This window comes from Rhinolophus sinicus, chromosome 15 (assembly GCF_057876585.1).
Source record: "Rhinolophus sinicus isolate RSI-liver-muscle chromosome 15, RSI-T2T, whole genome shotgun sequence".
Classification (NCBI taxonomy): Eukaryota; Metazoa; Chordata; class Mammalia; order Chiroptera; family Rhinolophidae; genus Rhinolophus; species Rhinolophus sinicus.
In genome coordinates, this window is record NC_142515.1 from 133,110,724 (window position 1) to 133,132,003 (window position 21,280).

Here is a 21,280-nt window from a genome sequence, read left to right on the forward strand (position 1 = left end):
ATAAAAACCTTCTTGAAAACTTTATTAGAGAATCTAGCCCAAGTATGGAAAATTGAAAATCACTCTATTTGCCCAAATTGGCTAACAAAAAGCTTACTAGGAAAAAACAAGAATGATCAGCCCATACCTACACTTAACATTCTTAATTCTGGGACAATTTTAAGATCCAGGCTAATGTACTGTAAGGAAAATTTCTGTTTAGAAATAATAATAATAAAATTCTCACCTGTAACAGTTTCCACACACATTACACTTACAAGTTTGGAAGGTCTGCCTTAGAAACATGTTTAGAATGGATATAACAGTGAAATAAAATCTGAATAAAAATCGTATTCCAACAACAGTCCTTTATTTTTAAATCGTGTTTATTGTTTACGTTTTTATCACAGTGGAGATTAACTTATGCTTAATCACCCAGTGAGTGTTTACTGTCAACTTCATCCAACTCCGAAAACAGTAAAATCAACTCACTCGTACACTCCAAGCCTGTCACCTCCCCACCCTTCACTGCCTGTCTCTCCCTTTGAACGGCAACGTTATGATACGATTGTGAAAAGGCATGACTCATAGGCTTGTATGTAAAATACCATTTCTTCAAGTATTCAGAGAGCAGCACACGTCTGCAGTGTACGTTAGAAAACTACCCGTGACGTTATTCTACGTGTAGGACAGTGGCTCCTGGTGGAGAGCAATGGAGTCGGATGTCATAGTGTACGCCGAGATGGACAGCTTCCCGAATTGTCACACTCTCCCACGTTAGTGAATAGCGTTACGTAAATGGCGGTGCTTCCCTACTCTCAGCTATCAGACCTGGGATGTCAAACAGTGAATAAATAAAGCTCAACACGTGTAGTGCAAATGCCAAGTAAACAGAATGACGTGAAAGAAATTCAGAGTTGCCCAAGAGGGTGGTGCTGCTGGGAGGTCCTGACTTTGCAATATTGATGTGCATCTGTCCTCCAGTGAGAACTGTGAGTGTCCTGTGGCCCCGATGGCTGCAAACAGCTGCTGAGCCGGGGGCGGAGACTGTGGGGGGAATAGGACCTCATGCTCAAAACTCAGTGTCAAAAAGGGTACAATGTCTCTATCAGTTCTGCATATTGTGTAAGGTGTGGAGTAATAAGATCTCAAACCCCTCGGTACCAGGACGAGCTGCAAAGGTTCCCTGGAAAAGAAGTGAACGTTGGCACCTTTGTGACATAGATTGTGTGGCCCAGACAACAAAAGGGATGAAGAGGACGGTTTGTTAAAGTTAGAGCTTTGGAAATATAACCTGGACACTCAAAAACGAGATTATAGAAAAACCGTCAAACAGATACACAAACATTCAAACAACGGCCCTGTTTGAAGACACCTCATAAGCGATAATCTTTAACTGCTCAGGTACTTTAACAAAAGTTGGAGCTTTGCTGCTTTGTCTATTAGACGTTGAACATAATGTTATGCATGAAAATGAAACAGAAAAAACTATAAAATTCTTCCAGACGCAAATTCTTGGTTGGTGCAAAACAAAGTAAAATGTGACAACCAATTTATACACATACTTAATTGTAAATTCCCCCCCAGAAGTGTCCACAGTCCATAAGAAAAGGAAAACAAAAACAAACAAAAAACTGAAACAAACAAAAAACCCAAGAGTACAAAAACCAGTGTCATTCTCCTCATTTTGTTCCTCTGGTTGTTTGGAGGGAAATGTGTTCCTTCGTGGTAGTGTCCTGAGTTCACACGCATGAAATTCTGGAAGAGGGACACTTGGCTCCTAACTCCCTTGCTTTTTCATTCTTGTACCTTCAATAACGTACCAAGCAGCGGATGAAAATCCCCCCGTTAGGAAACACGCGCACACGCACATGCACACGCACGCACATCTTTGCAAGAGGAAAGAAAACATTCCTCCCCACGTGGGACATGCACGTGTCAAAACTTAAACTGAGGCCGGACACGGTCACTTGGTGGATTTAACGGTTAAGGCTTCTCGCAGGTTCGGCGCCGAGTCCGCGTGAGCGTCGGAGTGAAACACGCTCGTGCCCAGTGCGCGCCGGCGCCGCAGCTCCGCAGGTGGCACCGCGGCTCCGCAGGTGGCACCGCAGCTCCGCAGGTGGCACCGCGGCTCCGCAGGTGGCGCCGCGGCCCCGGTTCCGTTAGTGGGTCAGCTGAGCGCGTTAGGGCCGCGCCGGCTCCGCGCGGCGGTTAGAAAGCGGGGCGGGCGCAGGGACGCGCGGCGGGCCGCTCACTTCACCTTCTTCTCCTGCGCCGCGCGGCCGTTCCTCCCGCACTTGCCGTTGACGACGCCGTTCACGCAGCGCCCGTTCAGCGCGCGGGGCCGCCGCCCGGCCCAGCAGCCGCCGAGCGCCCGGGCGAGCAGCGCGGCCGCGCGGGGCAGCAGCAGGCGCAGCGCGGCGGCCCCGAGCAGCAGCGCGGCGGCCACGTCCAGCAGGAAGTACTGGCAGAGGGACAGCTGGTGCACGGCCGCGCGCAGGTGCGGGGCCCCGCCGTGGCGCAGCACGTACTCGATCCAGTACACGGCGCGCTGCACCGGGTGCCCGCGCTGGTCGCGGTGGATCTCCGACAGCTTCCGGGCCCGCTGGCGGTAGCTGCGGGGAGGCGACAGGGCGCGGGTGGCGAGCGTGCGCACGCCACCCCTCATGCGGGGGGGGCCCCCACAACGCCCCCCACCCCCACCCGCACCCGCACCTGCTGCGTGCCCGGCAGCGTCACGCGCTGCACACACCAGCACGTGTGGACACGAGCAAACACACCTTACGCAGGTGGGGAACGTAAAACCAGAGGCCGAGGCCCTGTGACTGACTCCAAAGCCCGTGCTGTCTACACCGCCACAGGCTTTCAAACACCACTTACTAATCACCGAGCCTCAACCAGGAACAGGGCGAATTCATCAGACGCTGAGAGAGGAAGGCATGAGAGGAAAACGCAGAACTTGCCCCGACCCCTGTTTGTAGCAGTAACATTGAATTGTGTCCTCACATAAAATCACCTAAGTGACGATGCGAGGTCACACCGTTTATTAACCGAGGACGAGGAGCTGAGAGCAGCCCTGGAGCCATGCGTGGCACTGTGTGCTCCGTAATATGCAATGTCTACATGTGGGTATCATGGCCGGGTAAAGACGACAGCCTCCTAAACGGTTAATAAAAACCACTGACTCGCAGGAAGTGAAAATACTGTGTGAACGTTCTAACACGCGCAGCGGCACATCTGTGGGCCAGCCCTGCCCCCGTGAGCACGGACCCTGGAAGGAGCTGGCACTGCTCAGACATCAAAAATAACTTCCTCCTGATGACAAAAGATACCACGGAGGATGTGGCCCTGGAGCTGTGCCTCACAGGGGACAAGTCAGGACTCGTGGAAGAGTGCGACCTGAGTGAGGAGGGCGGGAGAGCAGCAGTGTGCCTGGGACAAACACCTTGGGGACAAACGTGAGGTATGGGGCTGTCTGAGTGGAGGTGACACTGGAGGAAGATAAGTGTCACTTATAGGTGTCACAAGGACACACACACAGCCTGGTCCTCAGAACTGAAGAGCCATTAGGTCAGAGCTTTGGGGACAGGCTTACAGACAGGAAGAGAATGACGGTGCAATGACCATTCAAAAGATGTGCAACGAGGGATTTCCTTCAAATTCTGGGTAAAAAAGTAACAGTATTTTCTGAGCCATACTGGTTACGTGATTTGAACTGGAGCAGACAGTACCAGTGAAGCGAGTCAGCCTTTACAGTGTCACTGCGTTTTAACTGCGGAACGCTGTCACATACGGGACTGGCAGTAAAGACCATGGACCCAAATCATCTGAATAAGAGACCCTCAAACCCTGGCTGTACACAGTGTCTTTTGTTAAATACTATTGACCTCACTTTCATACTTTGTGGAAGATATACATTTACTTGCCGCACAAAATGAAAGTCTGAAATCAAGTGGGCTGCACCCTTGAAGGCTGCCCTGCTGGGCTGAATAGCAGTGACCTAAGGGTGGCCGCGTCCCCGACGTGGCCATGCTCTGCCACAGCGGGCATGGCAGACTGGTGACCTGGCCTCTGCCCCTCTCTGCACAAGCACTGCTATGCGCAGCTCTGTGAGTCTCCCCAGACACTATTTCAGGGCTGCGTTTTCCACATCTTCCTTGCGCCTCCAGGACATGCACCATTTTCCTTAAGGACAGACATTTGTAAAACACTGGGCTCACAAAGGGGCACCGTGGGACATGGAGACCCCATCGTGGGCGCTCGGATCAAAGGACAGCTTCAACCGCCAGAGCCGTGGCCAACATGTAGGCTCCTGGTGTGGTCAGCGCGTGGAAGCAGCCTGAGCCCAAAGGCAGCGTGACAATCCTCGGAGCCCTGGAACACAGCCTTTCTTTCACTTTAACCCAAAGACTCTGCCCTGCCCTCGGCGTTCTGACTATCGCAGTGGCTCTCACATGTAGGCTAAGCCATGTCCCCCAGGTAAGAACAGGGAACGCTTCCCCTCTCCCAAACTGGTGTCACCTGACACATGGGATCACTGAAACGCCACACAGAAATGGGAAACTGCAGCTCTGTCTAAGGCCACTTGCCACCCTCTGAGACTCAGCTGGGAACTGGGTCAACTCCAGACAACGTCACAAATTTTTAAAAGATTCTCACTAGCCATTGACCTGCGTGAACTGTGGGGTTTCCATGACACCCAGGGCTGGGCTCCAGTGTTCAAGTCAATCCTGGCTCAGTTTCCGCTCTGAGATCCATAGTGGTCTCAGCAGTCATTACATGGCTCATGCGGTCATTACGAGTGTCACACTGAGAGGAGGACACAGGTCTGACACACCGCAGGGACCACAACTGTTCCCACTAGAGCCTGACTAATCCAGGCAGAATATGATTCAAGGTCAAACACGCTGGGCAGAGACAGCTACTTCCATTTCCCGAATTCCAGGGCAGGCCCCGCAGGGCTCTGAGGACGGCTCCACGGCTGCTCCACTGTCAGCTGCCGGCACCACTGGCTACGGGCGACACACCGAGGCCGGTGCGTCCTGCCTGCTGTCACCCTGATGGGACACTCACCTGGAGTTGTTGATGACCTTCACCAGGGCTTCGTACAGCTCTCCTTCAGTGACCGTCTTCCACTCCAGCAGGATCCCCATGCCCTTGGCCTGCACCCGGGTCATCGTGTCGTAATGGTCCCCAAACAGCGGGACGCCCACCACAGGCACGCCGTGGTACATGGCTTCAAAGATGCTGTTCAGGCCGCCGTGGCTGAGGAAAGCTTTAATGTGTGAATGGCCTAGAACAGGACAAAAAGCAAACGCTGACAATGCTGTGCCACTCCAGGCAGCTATGTTCCAGAAAGCTCTTAAATGTCAGTCAGCACTGTGATAAACGTACAGAGTTACCTGCTTTGTACGTCAGGCCAAAGCCACTTTTAAGTAGCTAAGACTTACAGCTTTAAGAAAAATGTTGCAGCTTTCTCTCAAACACAAATACCAACTGACGCCCACATCTATTGAAATGGCCAGTAATTGATGGGAAGTCAGTGACGGCAGGAATGACAAAACGCCCCGCCACACCGCAGGGCCTCAGACCCAACTCCCGCTGCCGGAGCACTCCTCTGAGCTGAGGCCACACACACTGTGTAAAGCCGTCGGTGTGATCGTGGCAGGTTCCGGAAGTCCACGAGCAGTGTGCCTGCTTGTGCGTCCTGCCTCACAGTGTTAGGTCCACCTACCTAACCTGGAGGGACGCAAACAGTGGGGACATGCTGGCAAGACCTGTGGTAGGACGTGGGACATCACGTGACACCTGGGGTTGAAAGAGGGATTTCAAACCGACATCTCCCCGTGAATGGCTCACATGTCCCAAAAGGGCAGACAGACCTGCGGGGCACACAGGACGAGGGAGCACTGCCCACAGGAGCACGGCAGGATGGACACCTGCAGCCAAAATGCAAGTCCTTTGAGTACACACGTGCCAGGTAGGACATGGGCTCAGCCCCCACTCAACATCCAGCAGATGGTCACCATTCTGCTCTCACCCACAAGTGGCTTCTCCACTCAGCCCGACTCTGGGACCTGCCCTCGCAGTGGGTCCCTGACCTCCTCACTGTACAGGACCTCAGCGCCAGGCCAGGCAAGAGAGTAGGGAGGAGCGAGAGGGGTCAAGACACCGAAAGCCCAACCTGGAGGAGTCTCCTGACAACATGGCAAAGGAACAAAGGACCCACAAGGGCACACTGGGGTTTCAGGAGGCTCTTGACTTAGGGTGGAACTCTAAGGAGACGGGCCTGCTGGGGGCCTGGGTGTGGACCTGTGAGGACACGGGCCTGCTGGGGGCCTGGGTGTGGACCTGTGAGGACACGGGCCTGCTGGGGGCCTGGGTGTGGACCTGTGAGGACACGGGCCTGCTGGGGGCCTGGGTGTGGACCTGTGAGGACGCGGGCCTGCTGGGGGCCTGGGTGTGGACCTCTGAGTAGTGGCACCACTTGGAGCCTTCAAGCTAACCTGTCATAAAACTTCACATGTCCCCAGATGCTGCAAGAACACTGGTGACCATCCAGAATCCCAGTAAGTTTCCTGCTCTCGCCTACCGTCTATGAACCCTTAAGTCATAATGGTAAAGACACATGAAAGAAAAGAAAAGACTGCCAGCATCAAGGAAGGTAAACGTCCCCATGTTTGCCCCGTTTTATGTTTTATAGAATACACTGAACTATAATGATCTGGAATTTTATATAGAGAGAGAAAATTTCTTGCTGTTTTTTAGTTACAAAATTGAATGTACTAATTATTAGGAGTCTTTTTAGCTTCTAAAAAGATCTTTTAAATGCCCATTTTTAAGGTTGTAATTTAAAATGTAAAGGCACTTTACATAATTTGTTAGACTTTAGTATTAGTGAACAAATGATGGTCAATATTACCAAAATCAATAAGATTTTTATAATTTCCATAATAAATAATATTTTAAAGGGTAACATGGCATTATTTTTTCCTAGAAATATAATGAATAAAACAATTTACAATTTTACTGTCTGTGCTTACTGAACGTAGAATTAAATTACTTAAATATCTCAAAAGAAATGCATATAATTGTTATTTTAATTCTGAGCTGTGTATCAGAATCCCAATAAATAAATAAATCGAAAGAAATAAAGTGTTTCAAAAATGTCTGGTGATTTAGGGGAAACTTTGGCAGACGATGCAAACCAAGTTAAAATACACCGTCTCCTTGACCTCAAACAAACAGGCACCTTTGCACTTGTGGGTCCTCAGGTGTGCCTGTAATGAAAGCCTGAGGCTTCCACGTTTGCGCTGTTTCCATGACTGCTTTCAGCCAATCAGCCTAACTAGGGTTAAGTTTACTCACTGCTAATTTACATCGTTCCTCAAGGGCATTTCCAGGAAATCAAAATGGGTGACTGGCCTAAAACTTTGCATTTATGGACCCAAAGGATCATGCTTCTCCAAGTGTTTTCCAATAAATAAGGCTGGTGCGTAGGCATGCCGTCTAAGGCTGGAGGGCCCGGGAAGCCTGAGGCATGCACACGGCATGCCCGAGCATGACGTCACGCCACCTCACAGCGCAGGCCCTGGCCCGCGGAGCACACTCACCTAGCAGGTCATTCTGTGGGAGCCAATCCATGAGTTTCGTGTTGTTCCCCAGATTCTTCGGTTTGGGCCCAGAAAACCTAAAATGCACAGCAGACAATGGGTCTCTCAAAACACACTTTACTGTTACTGAAATTATTACACTGAAAATAAACGTCATGCGGTCTTTTGTCTGCACTCTTAATAAAAAAATTTTGCGGGAAACGAGTAAACTCATCATATCGCCTCTATTTGGAACCGGCAAAAATTTTGCAAAGTAAATAAATAGAGACCTCTTTTTAAACTAAAACACTGAAAGTTTCATAGAAAAATATCAAATAGATCGAAAGATATGAATATTTTACGGAAAGTCTAATTTTGGCGAGAAAATGTCAAAAAAGCCCCGCGTTACGACGCGATTTGGCGGGAAAATGCCTGCTTACAAAGTGTTAAGAAGGAAACCATGCTTTCCCGGCAAGCGAGGGGTGGTGAGTTTCTTTTTCCTTCTCCGTGACTGAAGGACAAACAAGAGACTCTGCTGCTACGAGGCCTGTTTCCCTCACTCTTCTTACCTGCACAGAGCTGTGGAAGCAACTGAGTCAGCCTGTGCTAGAGAGCCATCCCCACAGGGCCCAGGAGGTGAGCTCTAAAGGAGTGAGCAGCTGCAGGTGGACGGAGCCACGGGGAGGAGGGCTGCGCACGGACAGCAAGTGAGCAAGGCCCCTGCAGCTCGGCCCAGACCAGACTTCCCAGGGCGCAGCCCGCGATCAGGCCGTGTCCTGCCTTGATGTGTGAAGGAGAGACCTTGAAGGTCTAGGGGACACAAACTATCCCCAGGAAAGCAAAGGGCGCTTTCTGGGTGAGCCTGAAACGGGAATCCAACTGCACTGCAGTCTGACGGGGGCGTCCTGAGCGGCTGGGGTGGAACCCGGCCAGGAGAAGCTGTCCTTACCTACACAGTGCCCAGAGGACAGCCTGCTGCCCAGTCTGCTTAGGGCTTCAGACTGTGGGCCACAGCTGCTCACGGCTCTGCCCCTGGGGCCCGGCACTGGTGGCCTGTCCTCACACACGACACCAAGGCCAGGGCTGATGTGATGTGACAGACTGGGCTGGACGCCCCAGCGGCAGGCGCACGTAGGCAGCCCTCCCAGAGGAAGCTGAGGTCCCCTGGTCTGTTTTACCAGTGCTCACTGGCAGGCTGTTGTGTTTTAAAGGCCTGTTTCTTGGATTAAAAAAGAAGACGAAAGCATTTATAAAGGACACAGCTGGGACCCAAAAGGCCCCCGAGCGTCTGACTAGTTACTCATTCCCCCACACTCCACCTCATCCTGACAGTGACTGAAGGCACGTGGGGACGTGTAGTCACAAGGGTTGAAATGATACCATGTAAGTGAAGGTAAGTGAGACGGGCACAGGGCCCCTCACTGCACCTCGGTCAGGTCTCCTTCCTACGCTGCAGGCTGAGGTCGTTCGGCTCGGTCCTGTACTGTCACCTCCAGACCCCAGTCCTCAGAAACAGCATGAAGACTCGGAGGCGTCCCCATGCTGCAGGCCAAGAGGGACCCCTGGGGCCACCATGAGGAAGCCGTCTGAGCCATCGCTTACCTCCAAACCACTTTCTGGGGCAGCCTGGCCAGAGCTCCAGCCAGCTTGCTGGCAATGTCCTCTGACAGGTACTTGACCCCCGCTCCGAAGGACACGAGGACGAAGCCACGTTCACCAGCACTGCTCACCCAGCTTTGCAGGTCCTGTCGCAAATGGCGCCAGTCAGGGGTAGGAAAGACCAAGAGAGTGCATGTCAGTGTCGTCAGCAGCCCAGGTGTAAAGCCCTCCAGGCAGTTTTCTTCAGCAATTGGAAAGTAGGGAAGAGGCTATCACTTCCCTTTAAATATCTGCTTTTGTTTACATCTCATCTGACAACGCTAATGGAAATAGGAGGCCAGTTAATTTTGTAAGATCAACAAGTAACAGCCACTACTCCCCACAATGGCCAGTCCTCAGCCAAAACTCACAAAATTCTGGGGTGACTGTGTTTTATGGGGACACAGAGGGCTGGGTTAGGGGGCTGACGAGGGTAGAACTCAGGCAGCGTGAACAGACGCAGGAGCCAGGGCTGAGGAGACCGTGATTTTGCTGAGCTCGGTGAAGGCTTTGGACCTGAGACTTTGCGGAAGGTCTGCAGGGGGCTAGGAGGGCTGGGGCATCTTGCCTGTATACACACATGCAGGATTTCCTGGGACTGAAGACACCATCAATTATAAAGTGCAAGACTGTTAAAAAAAAAAGAACTTTCATACTAAATGTGTTCAATGAAAAAAAACAACAAAAAAACAACAACACTCCCAGGCCCAGAAATGTCACAAAGCTAAAGACAAAGAAGCTCTGGGTGCCACCACCACCCCAAGCCAAATGCTGAAAAAACTGAACTGCAAGTAAAACCTCATTTACAGTATCAACAAAACCCCCACGTTTAAGGAGAGTAAACCTGACAAGATATACAAGACCTACTTGAAGAAAACTCGACCCTTTACTGAAGGACAAACAGAAAAGCTGAGGAAATGGAGGGTGTGACATGTGCCAGGAAGGGGTATCGGGTCTGAAGATGCTAATTTTCATAAAGTCAAGTTCAGTGACTGCCCAGCGTACGTTCCAAGAGGATGGTTACGAAACTTGAAAACTGAGCCTAAAATTCACTAGAAAAGAAAATACACACAAAAGGCCAAGAAAATTCTGAAAAAGGAAGGGAAAGAGGGTTTCCCCTTATAGATATAACAATGTACTCCAGCATCTGGAACCGTCTCAATGAAAGTCTCCGGTTTGGAAGAAGAGACAGCAGGAAGGTGGGGGACCCAGCAGCTCAGTGAAGGGAGGGAGCCTCCACCAACCACACAGGAAACGAGGTCACACCCTCCCCAACACCAATGACAGAGGATCGAAAAGTCAAATTGAGTTAGAAACTATGACATACCTGAAGAAAGGTCATTTACCATTAGAATTGTTGTTCTATAATTTTCTGTTCGTTTTGCTAGAAGGATAAAATGTCTGTTCCTAAATGGTCTCTGCATGTATTGTCTCATTTAGCAAACTGTTCCTGCTTTAAATACGCACACTTCCTTTCAGTAATTCTAGTTTTATTTCTCTCACTTTTAACTATTCTTCATCCAGACTTTTTAGGGGGAAGAAAGAATGAACATGGGATCCGCCTTCCTTTTTAACCAAACGGCTGACCATCCTGCTCCACACTGTCTGGTCCCCGCATGGTCCCTGGTGTCACCCGTCGTCACAGGGCCAAAGCCAGAGCCCATCTTGGGCTTTTCCTGCTCACTGTCCAGCGGGAGAACTCACGGTTTCAAAATGCAAACAAAAGCAAATTCTCACAACAGTCACAGCTTCCCGCACGCACTGTGGTTCCTGTACAATGAATCCTTTACCCGCTTGCCCACACCTTGTCATAAAGCTATTTCTTATAGACAGCTTTGGAAAAGACACACTCACAATAAAAATAATCTTTTTATGCCCCTTAGGGGTAAGCGGGTAAGCTGTTGTAAGTCGTTGGTGGAGAACGGAGATATAGATAACATGTTTACCATAAGCCAACACTATGTGTTCGCGTATTTGCTTTTTCACCCATGTGACCACGACCTAGGTACACGATGACTTGTTCTCTCCTACCACTGGATTTCTTTTCCTGGAGCAATTAAACACCAAATGCCTAGACCGGGTCACGGGAAGGGTGAGGAGAGGAGAAGCAAGCACAGCGCCCCCCCTCGCCCTCCAGGGACGCATCCAGGACAAGACGATCCAGAAGGAGTGGCCTGGCCCTGGGAGCAGCCGTCCCACCGTGTACGTTCTCCCATCATCTCAGCGCTGTCTGGCATCGTGGACACTGAGAAATAAAGGCTGGTGAACAAGACTGAAAGGGCATGGAAGCAAGACACTGAGAACTCAGAACAGACGACCCTTGGGTGGCTCCATTCTGTATGCTCAGCCCCCTCCGAACACAAGCAGAAACGTCCTACACATCGTGGCCATGCAAACACAGCCCAAGGCCAGAAATGTGCAAGCAGATTTGAAATGGTGACCACTCCAGGACCGAGGGAAGGGTAACTGAAGTCAGATGGGGCGGCCCCCATCCTGCCCAGGCTTGGTTCCAACACATCGTACTCTGCAGGGACCCCTGGGCAGACCTGTCACTGCTCTGTGGCCTGGTGACACACCGGCTGCTCAGGCCAGCAGCACAACTGTTCCAATGGTGACCTGGGACGCCCAGCTCCTCTTCTCTGGCCCCACATGCAGGAGCCAACAAATCACCCTGCAGCCTTTGGTGGCCCGCCTGGTCCCAGGCAGGCTGTCTGGACCATGAGTGAGTCCCCACAGGCAGGAAGGGGACCTGGGTGGGCATGCGGCTCGTTCTGCTCCCAACAGTGACATCAACGGGCCTCTTTTCCCATTCAAGGGTCAGCGAGAAGGACGCTCCGCTTTGGTCAGCTGAGCTGCAAAATCAGCAGGTAAGATAATGGACACTTTGACACAAAGTGTTTTGAAAACGCGCTGGGACACCTGCTAGGAGAATCAACAACCCACTAAAACAGACAGCACAGCACTGAACACACAAACGCTACCGCTCAGAATGAACGTGGAGGAGCCCCTGTGCTCACTGGTTTGACTGACGGAGGCCTTGGCTCAAACCCCAACACCACCGTTTGCTGTGTGACCTCCGAGTCACCTGTCCCCTCGGACGCCCAGCTTTCTGTTCCCCAGAAGTGACGAAACACCTCCGAGGGCCTTTGTGAAGAAATGAGGGCAAGTGCACAGAGTTCTTCGTCACATAAAAGCCACCCTGTTATTTCCCCTGGACGGGGCGCCTGATAACAGCACACAGACTATGCATTGAGATGCAGCCGCACTGTGGCAAGGGAAACAGCGATTCTGCAAACTCCGCACCACAGGATCTCCCCTGCGTCACACTCTTCCTGCAGAACAGGGCTGGTGAACAAATGCACAAATGAGAAGCAGAACAACACAGGGTTACAGGCAGCAAACAAACCCAGCTGTCAGTTTTTCAGAACATTCAAGTGACTCCCAAGATTCTCCAAAGAGGTAAAGCCACAGCCGATCTGCAGCAGTACAGCGGCCAAGGGTGAGGGGGCGGCTATTTCGACGACCTCAGAAGGTGTCCTGCCAACACACGAACTTCCGGGAGGATGAAGTCAGTACCCACGAGGGTGTATTCATTCCACTGAGATTCTGCAGGATCTTTTTTCTTCCTCATAAGGCTTTTTATTTTGGCTGTTAGAGGTACAATTAAAAGACATAAGCAACATCTGAAACCTTCCTTCGAAGAGACGTTGAGTTTCCCAGGTTCTTAAGACCTTCAAGAAACTGCACACAGTGAGGACATCCCAAGGGTGTAACCACTCAAGGGGAAAGCAGGATGCAAAGTAACCACTGGGCAGAAAAGATAAAAATCTCAGCAGGAAAAAAAATCAGCCCCCCAATGACATCTAAACCTTTCTGATGTTACAAAAGGAACGTAAGAGCCAGGATCGGGGAGAGTGGACGAGATCTGAGTGGGGTGCGCAGGGGGGGACGAGGGGCAGAGAGACGCAGCACACACTTCTGTGCACATCTGAATGTCCTGGGACGCTCTTCCCTCAGCCCTCGGCTAACTGTCCAGGGTGCTGCCGAAGAGAAGGCCAACGGCAGCTCCCCACGCCATGTCCCGCAGTCAGTGGGTGTCACGGTCCACTCACTGACTCAGCGAACACAGAGCACCTGCCATCTGTCCCACACCCAGCAGTGGTCCAGGCACGTGGGACAAATCAAAGAACAAATGCACAGAAGTCGCTCACGTTCCGCCTGACCCTGTCGGGTCTGACACCAACCGACTCCTTAGTCCTCCAAACGTGGCCGCCCGTGCTGCCTGCTTTCCTCCCACATCACCTTCCCACCAAACCCGCAGCCAGGACTCGGTGGGACGGGCGCTGTCGCAGGACACGCACGGCGTCATCTGGCGTGAGTTCACGCACAGGCCCTCAGTCCTCCTGGCTTGTGTGTGAGAGAGCAGGTGCTCGCTCCTTGTTTCATTTAATGAGTTGAGGAGGCTGATAGCAATCTACACCCTTAAGAAGATAAACAATGCACACGCTGCTTCCCTGTTTCATTCGGCTAATTAGATAAACACGACTGTCTTTCCCCAAGAATCTGCGCTAACAAAGAGAATGCTGGGCATTTTAAAGAAATGCTGCATTTTAAATTTCAGGTTTAGCTACTAAATTTGGGGACCTGCCTGGAGAAAATGAAGGCAGGCCCGCTGGCCGGGGCACCTGTCTGCCTCCTCCTTCCAGGAAAAACAAAACAAAACAAAACGCTCTTTGTCACCATCTCAGAGTCACGCCAGAGACAACAGGCAGGACAAAGCCACATGGGGTCCGGAAGCAGACGATGCAGTGGCAGTGGCAGAGTGGTACCTGTGTGCCCAGATGGGGACAGGCGGGGTCTGAATCCGCTGTGCTGGCGGGAGGGGCAGGACAGGGAGTCCTGCCTGCCAATCAGAGCTGCGGGCGGGCAGGCGGGGGGTGGGCGTGGGGGGGGTGGGGGGGGCGGGTCTGGCTTGGAGCTGTCATGTCCTTAGCCAAGAGCAGGATACATAGAGAGGCAGGTCTGAGGGGAGGAGGAAATTATACTTGTGCACAGTGGACCTGAGATCTCTGTAACATCCATGTGGAAGCATCTAGAGAGCAGTGGGACACACGAAACTTGGGAGGGAGAATGCGCTACAGATGCAGCCCCGGGCAGTCCCGGGCACTCGGAGGGGAAACACGAGGTCTGCAGACAGGGCAACCTGTGGCCTCGCGTCATACCACCGAGCACGTGGTGAGGACAGGCCTGCCACACGTAAGGCCAGCGGGAAGGGAGTCGGGCTTCCGTTCCCCGCACTCAGTCCCATGGCCCTGATCATGAAGGTGGACAGTCAGTGGGACCCAGGGCAGCCAGGCCAGGGGCCCCACAAAAGGCCTGTGGGTCATGCTCAGCCCGGCCCCATCAGCAAGGCCCCCAAACCACATCGAGGTCTCCGAGCGACCGTCACTCTTGCCTCAGAACCAGCTCCACGTGGTCTAATGGTGTCAGTTCTAGAGGGTCCCCTGAGGGCCCCAGGCCACCTCCCAGCTGAGCAGGGGACAGTGAGCTCACCGGGCCCACCAGCGCACAGTCAGAGCCAACGGTCACTTCCTGACAAGCCCCACGGTGCCCACTCAGGAGGACACAGCACGGAGCCAGGAAGCAAGCTGAGCGAGGGAGCCATGTCCACTTTGCTGGTTCTCAGAACTCACTGCTGTCCACCGAGAAGCCCTCCCCTGCCTGAAACACGTCCACAACACCGTCCTGTCACGCAAGCCAGCCTACTGTGAAGACACGGACAGTGGGCGTTCACTGCCAAGTACATCACTGCTCTGCGTCTGGACGAAGAAACTCTCTGGCTGACGCCAAAGGCCAGAGCAAGTCGTAGCACACAGCAGGACGGGCAGACGTTGCCGAGAAGCCGTGTGCTGGCCACGTACCGGCCCGACGAGGACAGTCACTGTGTTATGAAGCCTAGCCGTGTGCATGCCAGAATATGAAATCTGTGCAATCCTCACTGGGAAAAGCAAATCTAACATCTTAGATAATCTATTAATTTTTGTTTCTAAATTTAAACTGCCCTCTCTCAATATCAGCATCTGAGTAACACATTAAATGCAAATTACTTTTTATTCACTTTTAATGGTGTCCATGGCCAGGACGAAGCAGGACAGTGATTCACACCTGTGGTCTGCTTGGGTGACTGACCATGGACCCCAGAAAAAGAGGAGCTGACTACACCGGCCCCTCTCTCCCCTCAGATAACCGATTTCTGCAACCATCTAGGAAGTATGAGTGCTGTGCTAGGACACAATGACTCGGGGGGCCAGGCAGGTGCGTTGACCAAGTGCACAGGTGACAAGCCAGTCACCTGGGAAAACACTGGTCCCTGGGGCAGGAACACACAGGGTCTCGGCAGAGCTGGCTGGACTGTGGGATTCCCGCACTTCTCACAGAAAGATACCACACGGACAGAGCTCACACCTGCCTGAATGGGGACACGGAGGTCACACTGAGAAAACACCTCGGCTGCGCCCAGCGAAGGTGGCACAAAAGGAGAACACAGCAGGAAGCGTTTGGGGCTGTCAGGCCCCTGCCACCAGCACTGTCACTCTAGAGTCAATTCTGGGGGCGACAGTTGGGGGTTTTTTTGTTTGTTTTTTTAATTTATTTTTTAAATTTATTGGGGTGACAATTGTTAGTAAAATTACATGGATTTCAGGTGTACAATTCTGTATTACATCATCTATAAATCCCGTTGTGTGTTCACCACCCAGAGTCAGTTCTCCTTCCATCACCATATATTCGATCCCCCTTACCCTCATCTCCCACCCCCCACCCCCCTTACCCTCTGGTAACCACTAAACTATTGTCTGTGTCTATGAGTTTTTGTTTCTCATTTGTTTGTCTTGTTCTTTTGTTGCTTTTGGTTTATATACCACATATCAGTGAAATCACATGGTTCTCTGCTTTTTCTGTCTGACTTATTTCGCTTAGCATTACTCTCTCAAGATCCATCCATGTTGTCACAAATGTTCCTATATCATCTTTTCTTACTGCCGAATAGTATTCCATTGTGTATATATACCACAACTTCATTATCCATTCATCTATCAAAGGACATTTTGGTTATTTCCATATCTTGGCCACCGTAAACAAAGCTGCAATGAGCATTGGAGCACACGTGTCTTTATGGATAAATGTTTTCAGATTTTTGGGTGGATACACAGGAGAGGGATTGCTGGGTCATATGGTAAAAAAAAAAAAAAATACGAATAGAACAGTTGGGGTTTATCTTCTCTTCTGAGTCACCAATGTCGTCACTTCCTCCTAAACAACCCCTGGCTCCTAGAGCAGTCTTAAGTGGAAATATGCCTTTGAATAATAAGTCCCCGATTTGCGTTCCCACCAGTTTCTTTTTAACCTAAGTCCTGCGCCTCTCTAACAGTTCACTGAACCAGCAGATTGAAAAAGTCTTACTCAAGTACTCTCCACTCAATGTAACTTTTTAACTTCATCCGTGAGAAAAACCTTAAAATTGTCATTGGTCCGACCACCTACTGACACACAGGCCCATCAACTTGTCACTTCCTACCTGAACCACAGGTGGCCCTAGCCTAGCCCAGCCCCGCCCACACTGGTGACCTGGTGGCTCTGACTCCTGCGTCATGGCACTTCCATGCATCCAGATTCAAGGTCCTTCAAGGGCAGATCAAACACCACCATCTACATCAGTGCTTGATCTGGGCAAGTTTAAGAATTTATTCTTTATCTCTCTTCTTTGGTCGTGCTTCTCATGCTGCTCCCATTTGAACATTATGAAATCACTTGTATCACATGTCATCTCCTCAGGAGAGCTGAGCTCCTGAGTCCCCAACCACCCACGAGAGTGCTGCCCAGAATTCATGGGGCGCGTGCCCACCTGAGGGCTTGCAGTAAGTTTGCATCCCCGTTTTGCTAAACTGAACCCCGGTGAACATCCATCACTTACAAACGGGTGTATCCCAGAGGCTCACATGTAAACCTTCTTTTTCTGAAATCTATGTGCATTTTCACACGGTGCTCATTTAGGACACCTGAGGCCGTGCTCCAGCACTCCAGGTGTATCATGAGGCAACTGTCCATTTCAAGGACGTTTTGGAGATGCCTTAAGAGCATGGCTTTGACACCTCACATTGTTCTAATGGGAACTCTGGGACAAGTCCCATTCCTGAGCATCAGCGACGATGGACCTGCCTCTTGTGTCCAAAAAAGTCACGTCTACACAGGCTCAACGGTCGGCACCATGAAAAAGCAGCAAGACAGACGCTGCAGACGGAACGCAAACTGGCACGTCTTCAGAAGCAAAGGCTTCTCTACAAGAAGAGACAAACATGGTCTGGGAACAAGGAGGCGCCAGAGCTCAAGAGTGAAAAAAGGAAAAAGGAAAAACCTTAAGTTACTATGAGTTTGTCCCAGATTCCTGCTACCCGACAATTGATTCTGACAAACCAAATAAGCCTCAAAATAGATTAAAAACCAACAACCAAAAGTCAAAAGCAACACCCAGAATTATTTTAATGGAACTGGAAATGGTCACAATATTGGAGGATTTCATGAACAGATGTCAGAAGGCACACAGAACATTTAAAGCAAAATGGACAAATTACCTGTGATATATCTGTACGCTTCAAAGCGTGTGAGCCTCAGAGAACAGCTGACATGGGAGGGCATGAAGGTGGTGCAGCCACTTGTAACAATCCCTAACGGTGTCACATGTTCCGGGAGGAGACCATGCAGACCAAGGGTACAAACAAAGCTCTGAGACCAACCAGCGGCCAGTCATTCTGAAGTCATGCAGCCCCACAAACTTGACGAGTGACAGGACACAGCTGGGGTCATGGCAAGGGCCTCAGCGGCTGAGCAGAGGGGACCCGTGGCCTGCACGTCAGGTCCTGGGGCACAATGGAATCTCCCAGGGCTCAGCGTGGGGGAAATGTCGCATACCAATCCAGTGTGGTGACACCCAGTGGCCCGGAATGTGGCCGCTCCTTAGTAATCAACCACCACTGTAATCACAGGTCAACGAGCTCGGCCCCGCCTGTGAGTTTGCGCCTCTGGGAGCGGGAGCCAGGCTGTGCCAGGGAAGGCCATCCAGCAATGGGGAAACATGGTACCCGGATGTTCACTTAGCCCCTAAGTGATGCCTGAGTCCTCTTTATAACCAAACAAGCAACGGTGTGTCTTCGTAGGAGAGAACGCCAGCCACCCAGTTCTGTGTGGGCCAGTTGTGGCCCCAGCAAGGGTTCCCGTGACGAGCCTGTGCCCTGGACAAGGACACGTGGGCCTCCCCAGCTGGACCATGAGGCCCAGAGCCATGCAGAGTGCATGCTGGGTGCGGGGCACGCCTCCGTCACCACACCTCCCTGACCGCCGGCCTTAGACCCTATTTATGTGACACAAAGATGGACTGCCACTGAGTCCAGCTACGTCTTTGTTTTCCGTTATCCCCATTAAAACATGACCCTGAGTGATGCCACATGCAGGAGAACGCAAAGCAGGGCAGTCAGATGAAAGGTCCACAGCTGCCCAGTATCGCCCAGCAAGCGGGCTCTTTGCTCCATGGCATGTGGGTCTGAGCAGGGCTGCCACTCCAGCGCCTGACACAATACGCATTTCGGGCTCACTGGGGCTGCTTCGCAGCTAGAAAACTCCATCGTGCTGCATCACCAATCGCAAGCCCCCTGAAAATCCACCCTCGTCCCAGCATCACAGACTTCCAAGAGCTGAAGGTCACCTTGCCCCGCTAGTTTACGTTCCAGCCGACAAGACTGAAGCGAGACCCCAACCGGCAGGAGGCAGCGGGAAGCAGGGCTGGGCCTGAGTCCAGTTCTGCGCTGGGACCCTCCGTTGTAAGCATGGCCACAGGTTGTACGGGTAACGCACAGGACACACGTGTAAGCTGAAGGCTGGAATCTGAGCAGCTCGCATTGCTTTTCTTGCTGACGGGAAAGACACTGCGGGGCATTAAGTCCTCCAGACACCCGTCTGCCTTCCCCTCGGCAGCGCACGGAGGTGGAGGAAAACCACAACGTGACGGAGGAAACCCTAACCGATTTCATCTCTGGCAAACATTTTGATCCTTGTTTTCTTTTGTTTCCTTTCCTTTAAAATTATTTTTGTTTTCTTGCTTCAGTGCGTAAGTATTAATCCACCTGAACCACTGCCAGTGACATTTTAAAAATGTGCCAATGGCTTCTTCCTCATAAATATATTCTACTTAATTACAACTTGTGACAAAATTGGAGTAACAGTGCATAGACCTCAAATGTCATTCTTGGGTCATGATGGCACGATTAAATACAATAATGCCTTTCCTCAAATTGGTACTGACAGCCTAAATATCAGTACTCAGTACCCCGGATTCGATCTGACTAAAACAGTAGAAAGGATGAGAAAAGTCTTCTCTGTGTGTCACGTACAAGTGACACTACTGCACACACATGTTCGTGACGGTGACAACAGCACGGGCTTCATGTCCTGAAGGCTGAGTGGTGGTGAGGCTCCCGGACGTTGTGGCACGTGCCTGTGATCTGCTCACACAGGCTCAGATGCTGCCTGACGTTCCATCCCGGACAAGGCAGACGGACCAACGCGTCCAACAAGGGATCTCCCACCATCTACACCCGGGGACCGAGCAGGCAAAGGACGCTGTCAAAGCCGCTGAGCTTATTAACCTTTAGTTTCTTTGGGGTAGAAAAGCTCCCCAATGGGCAACAAACGACACTAGGGGCCATAAACTACACCGTGATCTAGAACAGAGCGTCTGCACACGCCGGGTGTCTGCCACACTCGTCACTCAAGAGGCATGAGGACAAAAGGAAATGTGTCTGGGGCGCTCGGCACCACGTCTCATGGCAGCTGCGCCAAACCACACCACTGCCACTGCTTTCACGGCCCTCAGCCCGTGAGGTTCTTGGCGCTCAGTCCCATGCAAGAAATGCTACAGTGGCTTTCCCAAGTCTGACCACTTCTCAGAGTTGTCAATTCATCTGCGCATTAGATTTTCTCCTCGGTAAGTACAGTCTCCCTTTCTCCCACCAAGTTTCCTCATTTACTTGCAACCCTTGAAGGTGGTCAGGAAGCCTGTATCTCTGTGCCATGTACCTACTATGGATCTTAGAAACATTTAATATAGTAGAAACTGAACGTGACTTCACTGGCCAGGTTAGGGACAGTGACACATAAAGGGCGGGAGGTAACGAGGGATGCGATGACAGCGGCAGGGGCCTGCCCACCCCAGACACCAGGCACCCAGGGCGAGTCCTGCAGGCGCTTGGCACTCGGTCAGCTTTGCCTGAACAAGGGGAGGGGACAAGCACTTTCATGGGCACAGAGCAAGGACGGGACGTCTTAGGCAGGGAGAAATTTAAGATGCACGGAACACAAATCATCAGCTGCATTACCTCCTCTGCTCAGTGCACGGCTATGGCCCAAAGCATTCCAGCTCTGGGGACACAAAATGATGACACAAGGTACCTACATCAAGAGGCTCCCAGTCCAGTGAGGGACCAATAAGTACACAGGGAGATGAGCTAGATTATGGAATTCAAGTAGCAATGCAAATGGTCCAGGAAGCTTCCCAAAGGAGGTGACAGTAAAAACGGGGGGGGGGGGGGGCAATACCAGTGAGCAGGCAGGCCTGACTGGAGTCTGTGGTTCTGACTTGGTCGTGATGTAAGGGAGCCCCAGAGAATCTGACGAGAGAAGGAACGGTGCTGAGCCCTTGACGGTTAGCTGGTGCCTGTGCAGGGTCACTGGGCTCGGGGAGGAGGCGCTGTGAGGGAGGGGATGCCGGGGACACTGGTCAGTGGCTCTGCAGCTCATCAGTTTGCAGGAAACGGGGCTGCAGAAAGGCAGAGCAGGAAGCGGCAAATGACATTCCCCGGGAAGAAGCCCTGTGTTTGTGGAAGCAGACAGAGAGGTGCACAGGGGGTTAGAAACGCGTATTTCACTTCTGATGCACCGTGGCTGTCGGGCTTTTCACTGGAGCATAGAAAGGAATGCCCCACGTAGCCACCTGAGTCCCTTTCTGCCACTCGGCCACGTCC

General features: G+C 51.6%; 1 protein-coding gene across 4 annotated transcripts in view; it reads right to left on the reverse strand.

The window, feature by feature from the left end:
* Positions 1 to 332: 332 nt before the first annotated feature.
* UGT8 (UDP glycosyltransferase 8) overlaps positions 333 to 21,280 on the reverse strand; it is a 58,072-nt gene continuing 37,124 nt past the window's right edge. For all 4 annotated transcript variants that reach the window (XM_088792635.1, XM_088792634.1, XM_088792636.1 and 1 more), the window contains exons 4-7: positions 9,174 to 9,316; positions 7,593 to 7,669; positions 5,053 to 5,272; positions 333 to 2,594 (exon numbers count right to left, since the gene is read on the reverse strand). In XM_088792635.1, coding sequence (XP_088648761.1) covers positions 2,231 to 2,594; positions 5,053 to 5,272; positions 7,593 to 7,669; positions 9,174 to 9,316 — 804 coding nt within the window. In that variant the 3' untranslated portion in view covers positions 333 to 2,230. The remainder of the gene's footprint in view (positions 2,595 to 5,052; positions 5,273 to 7,592; positions 7,670 to 9,173; positions 9,317 to 21,280) is intronic.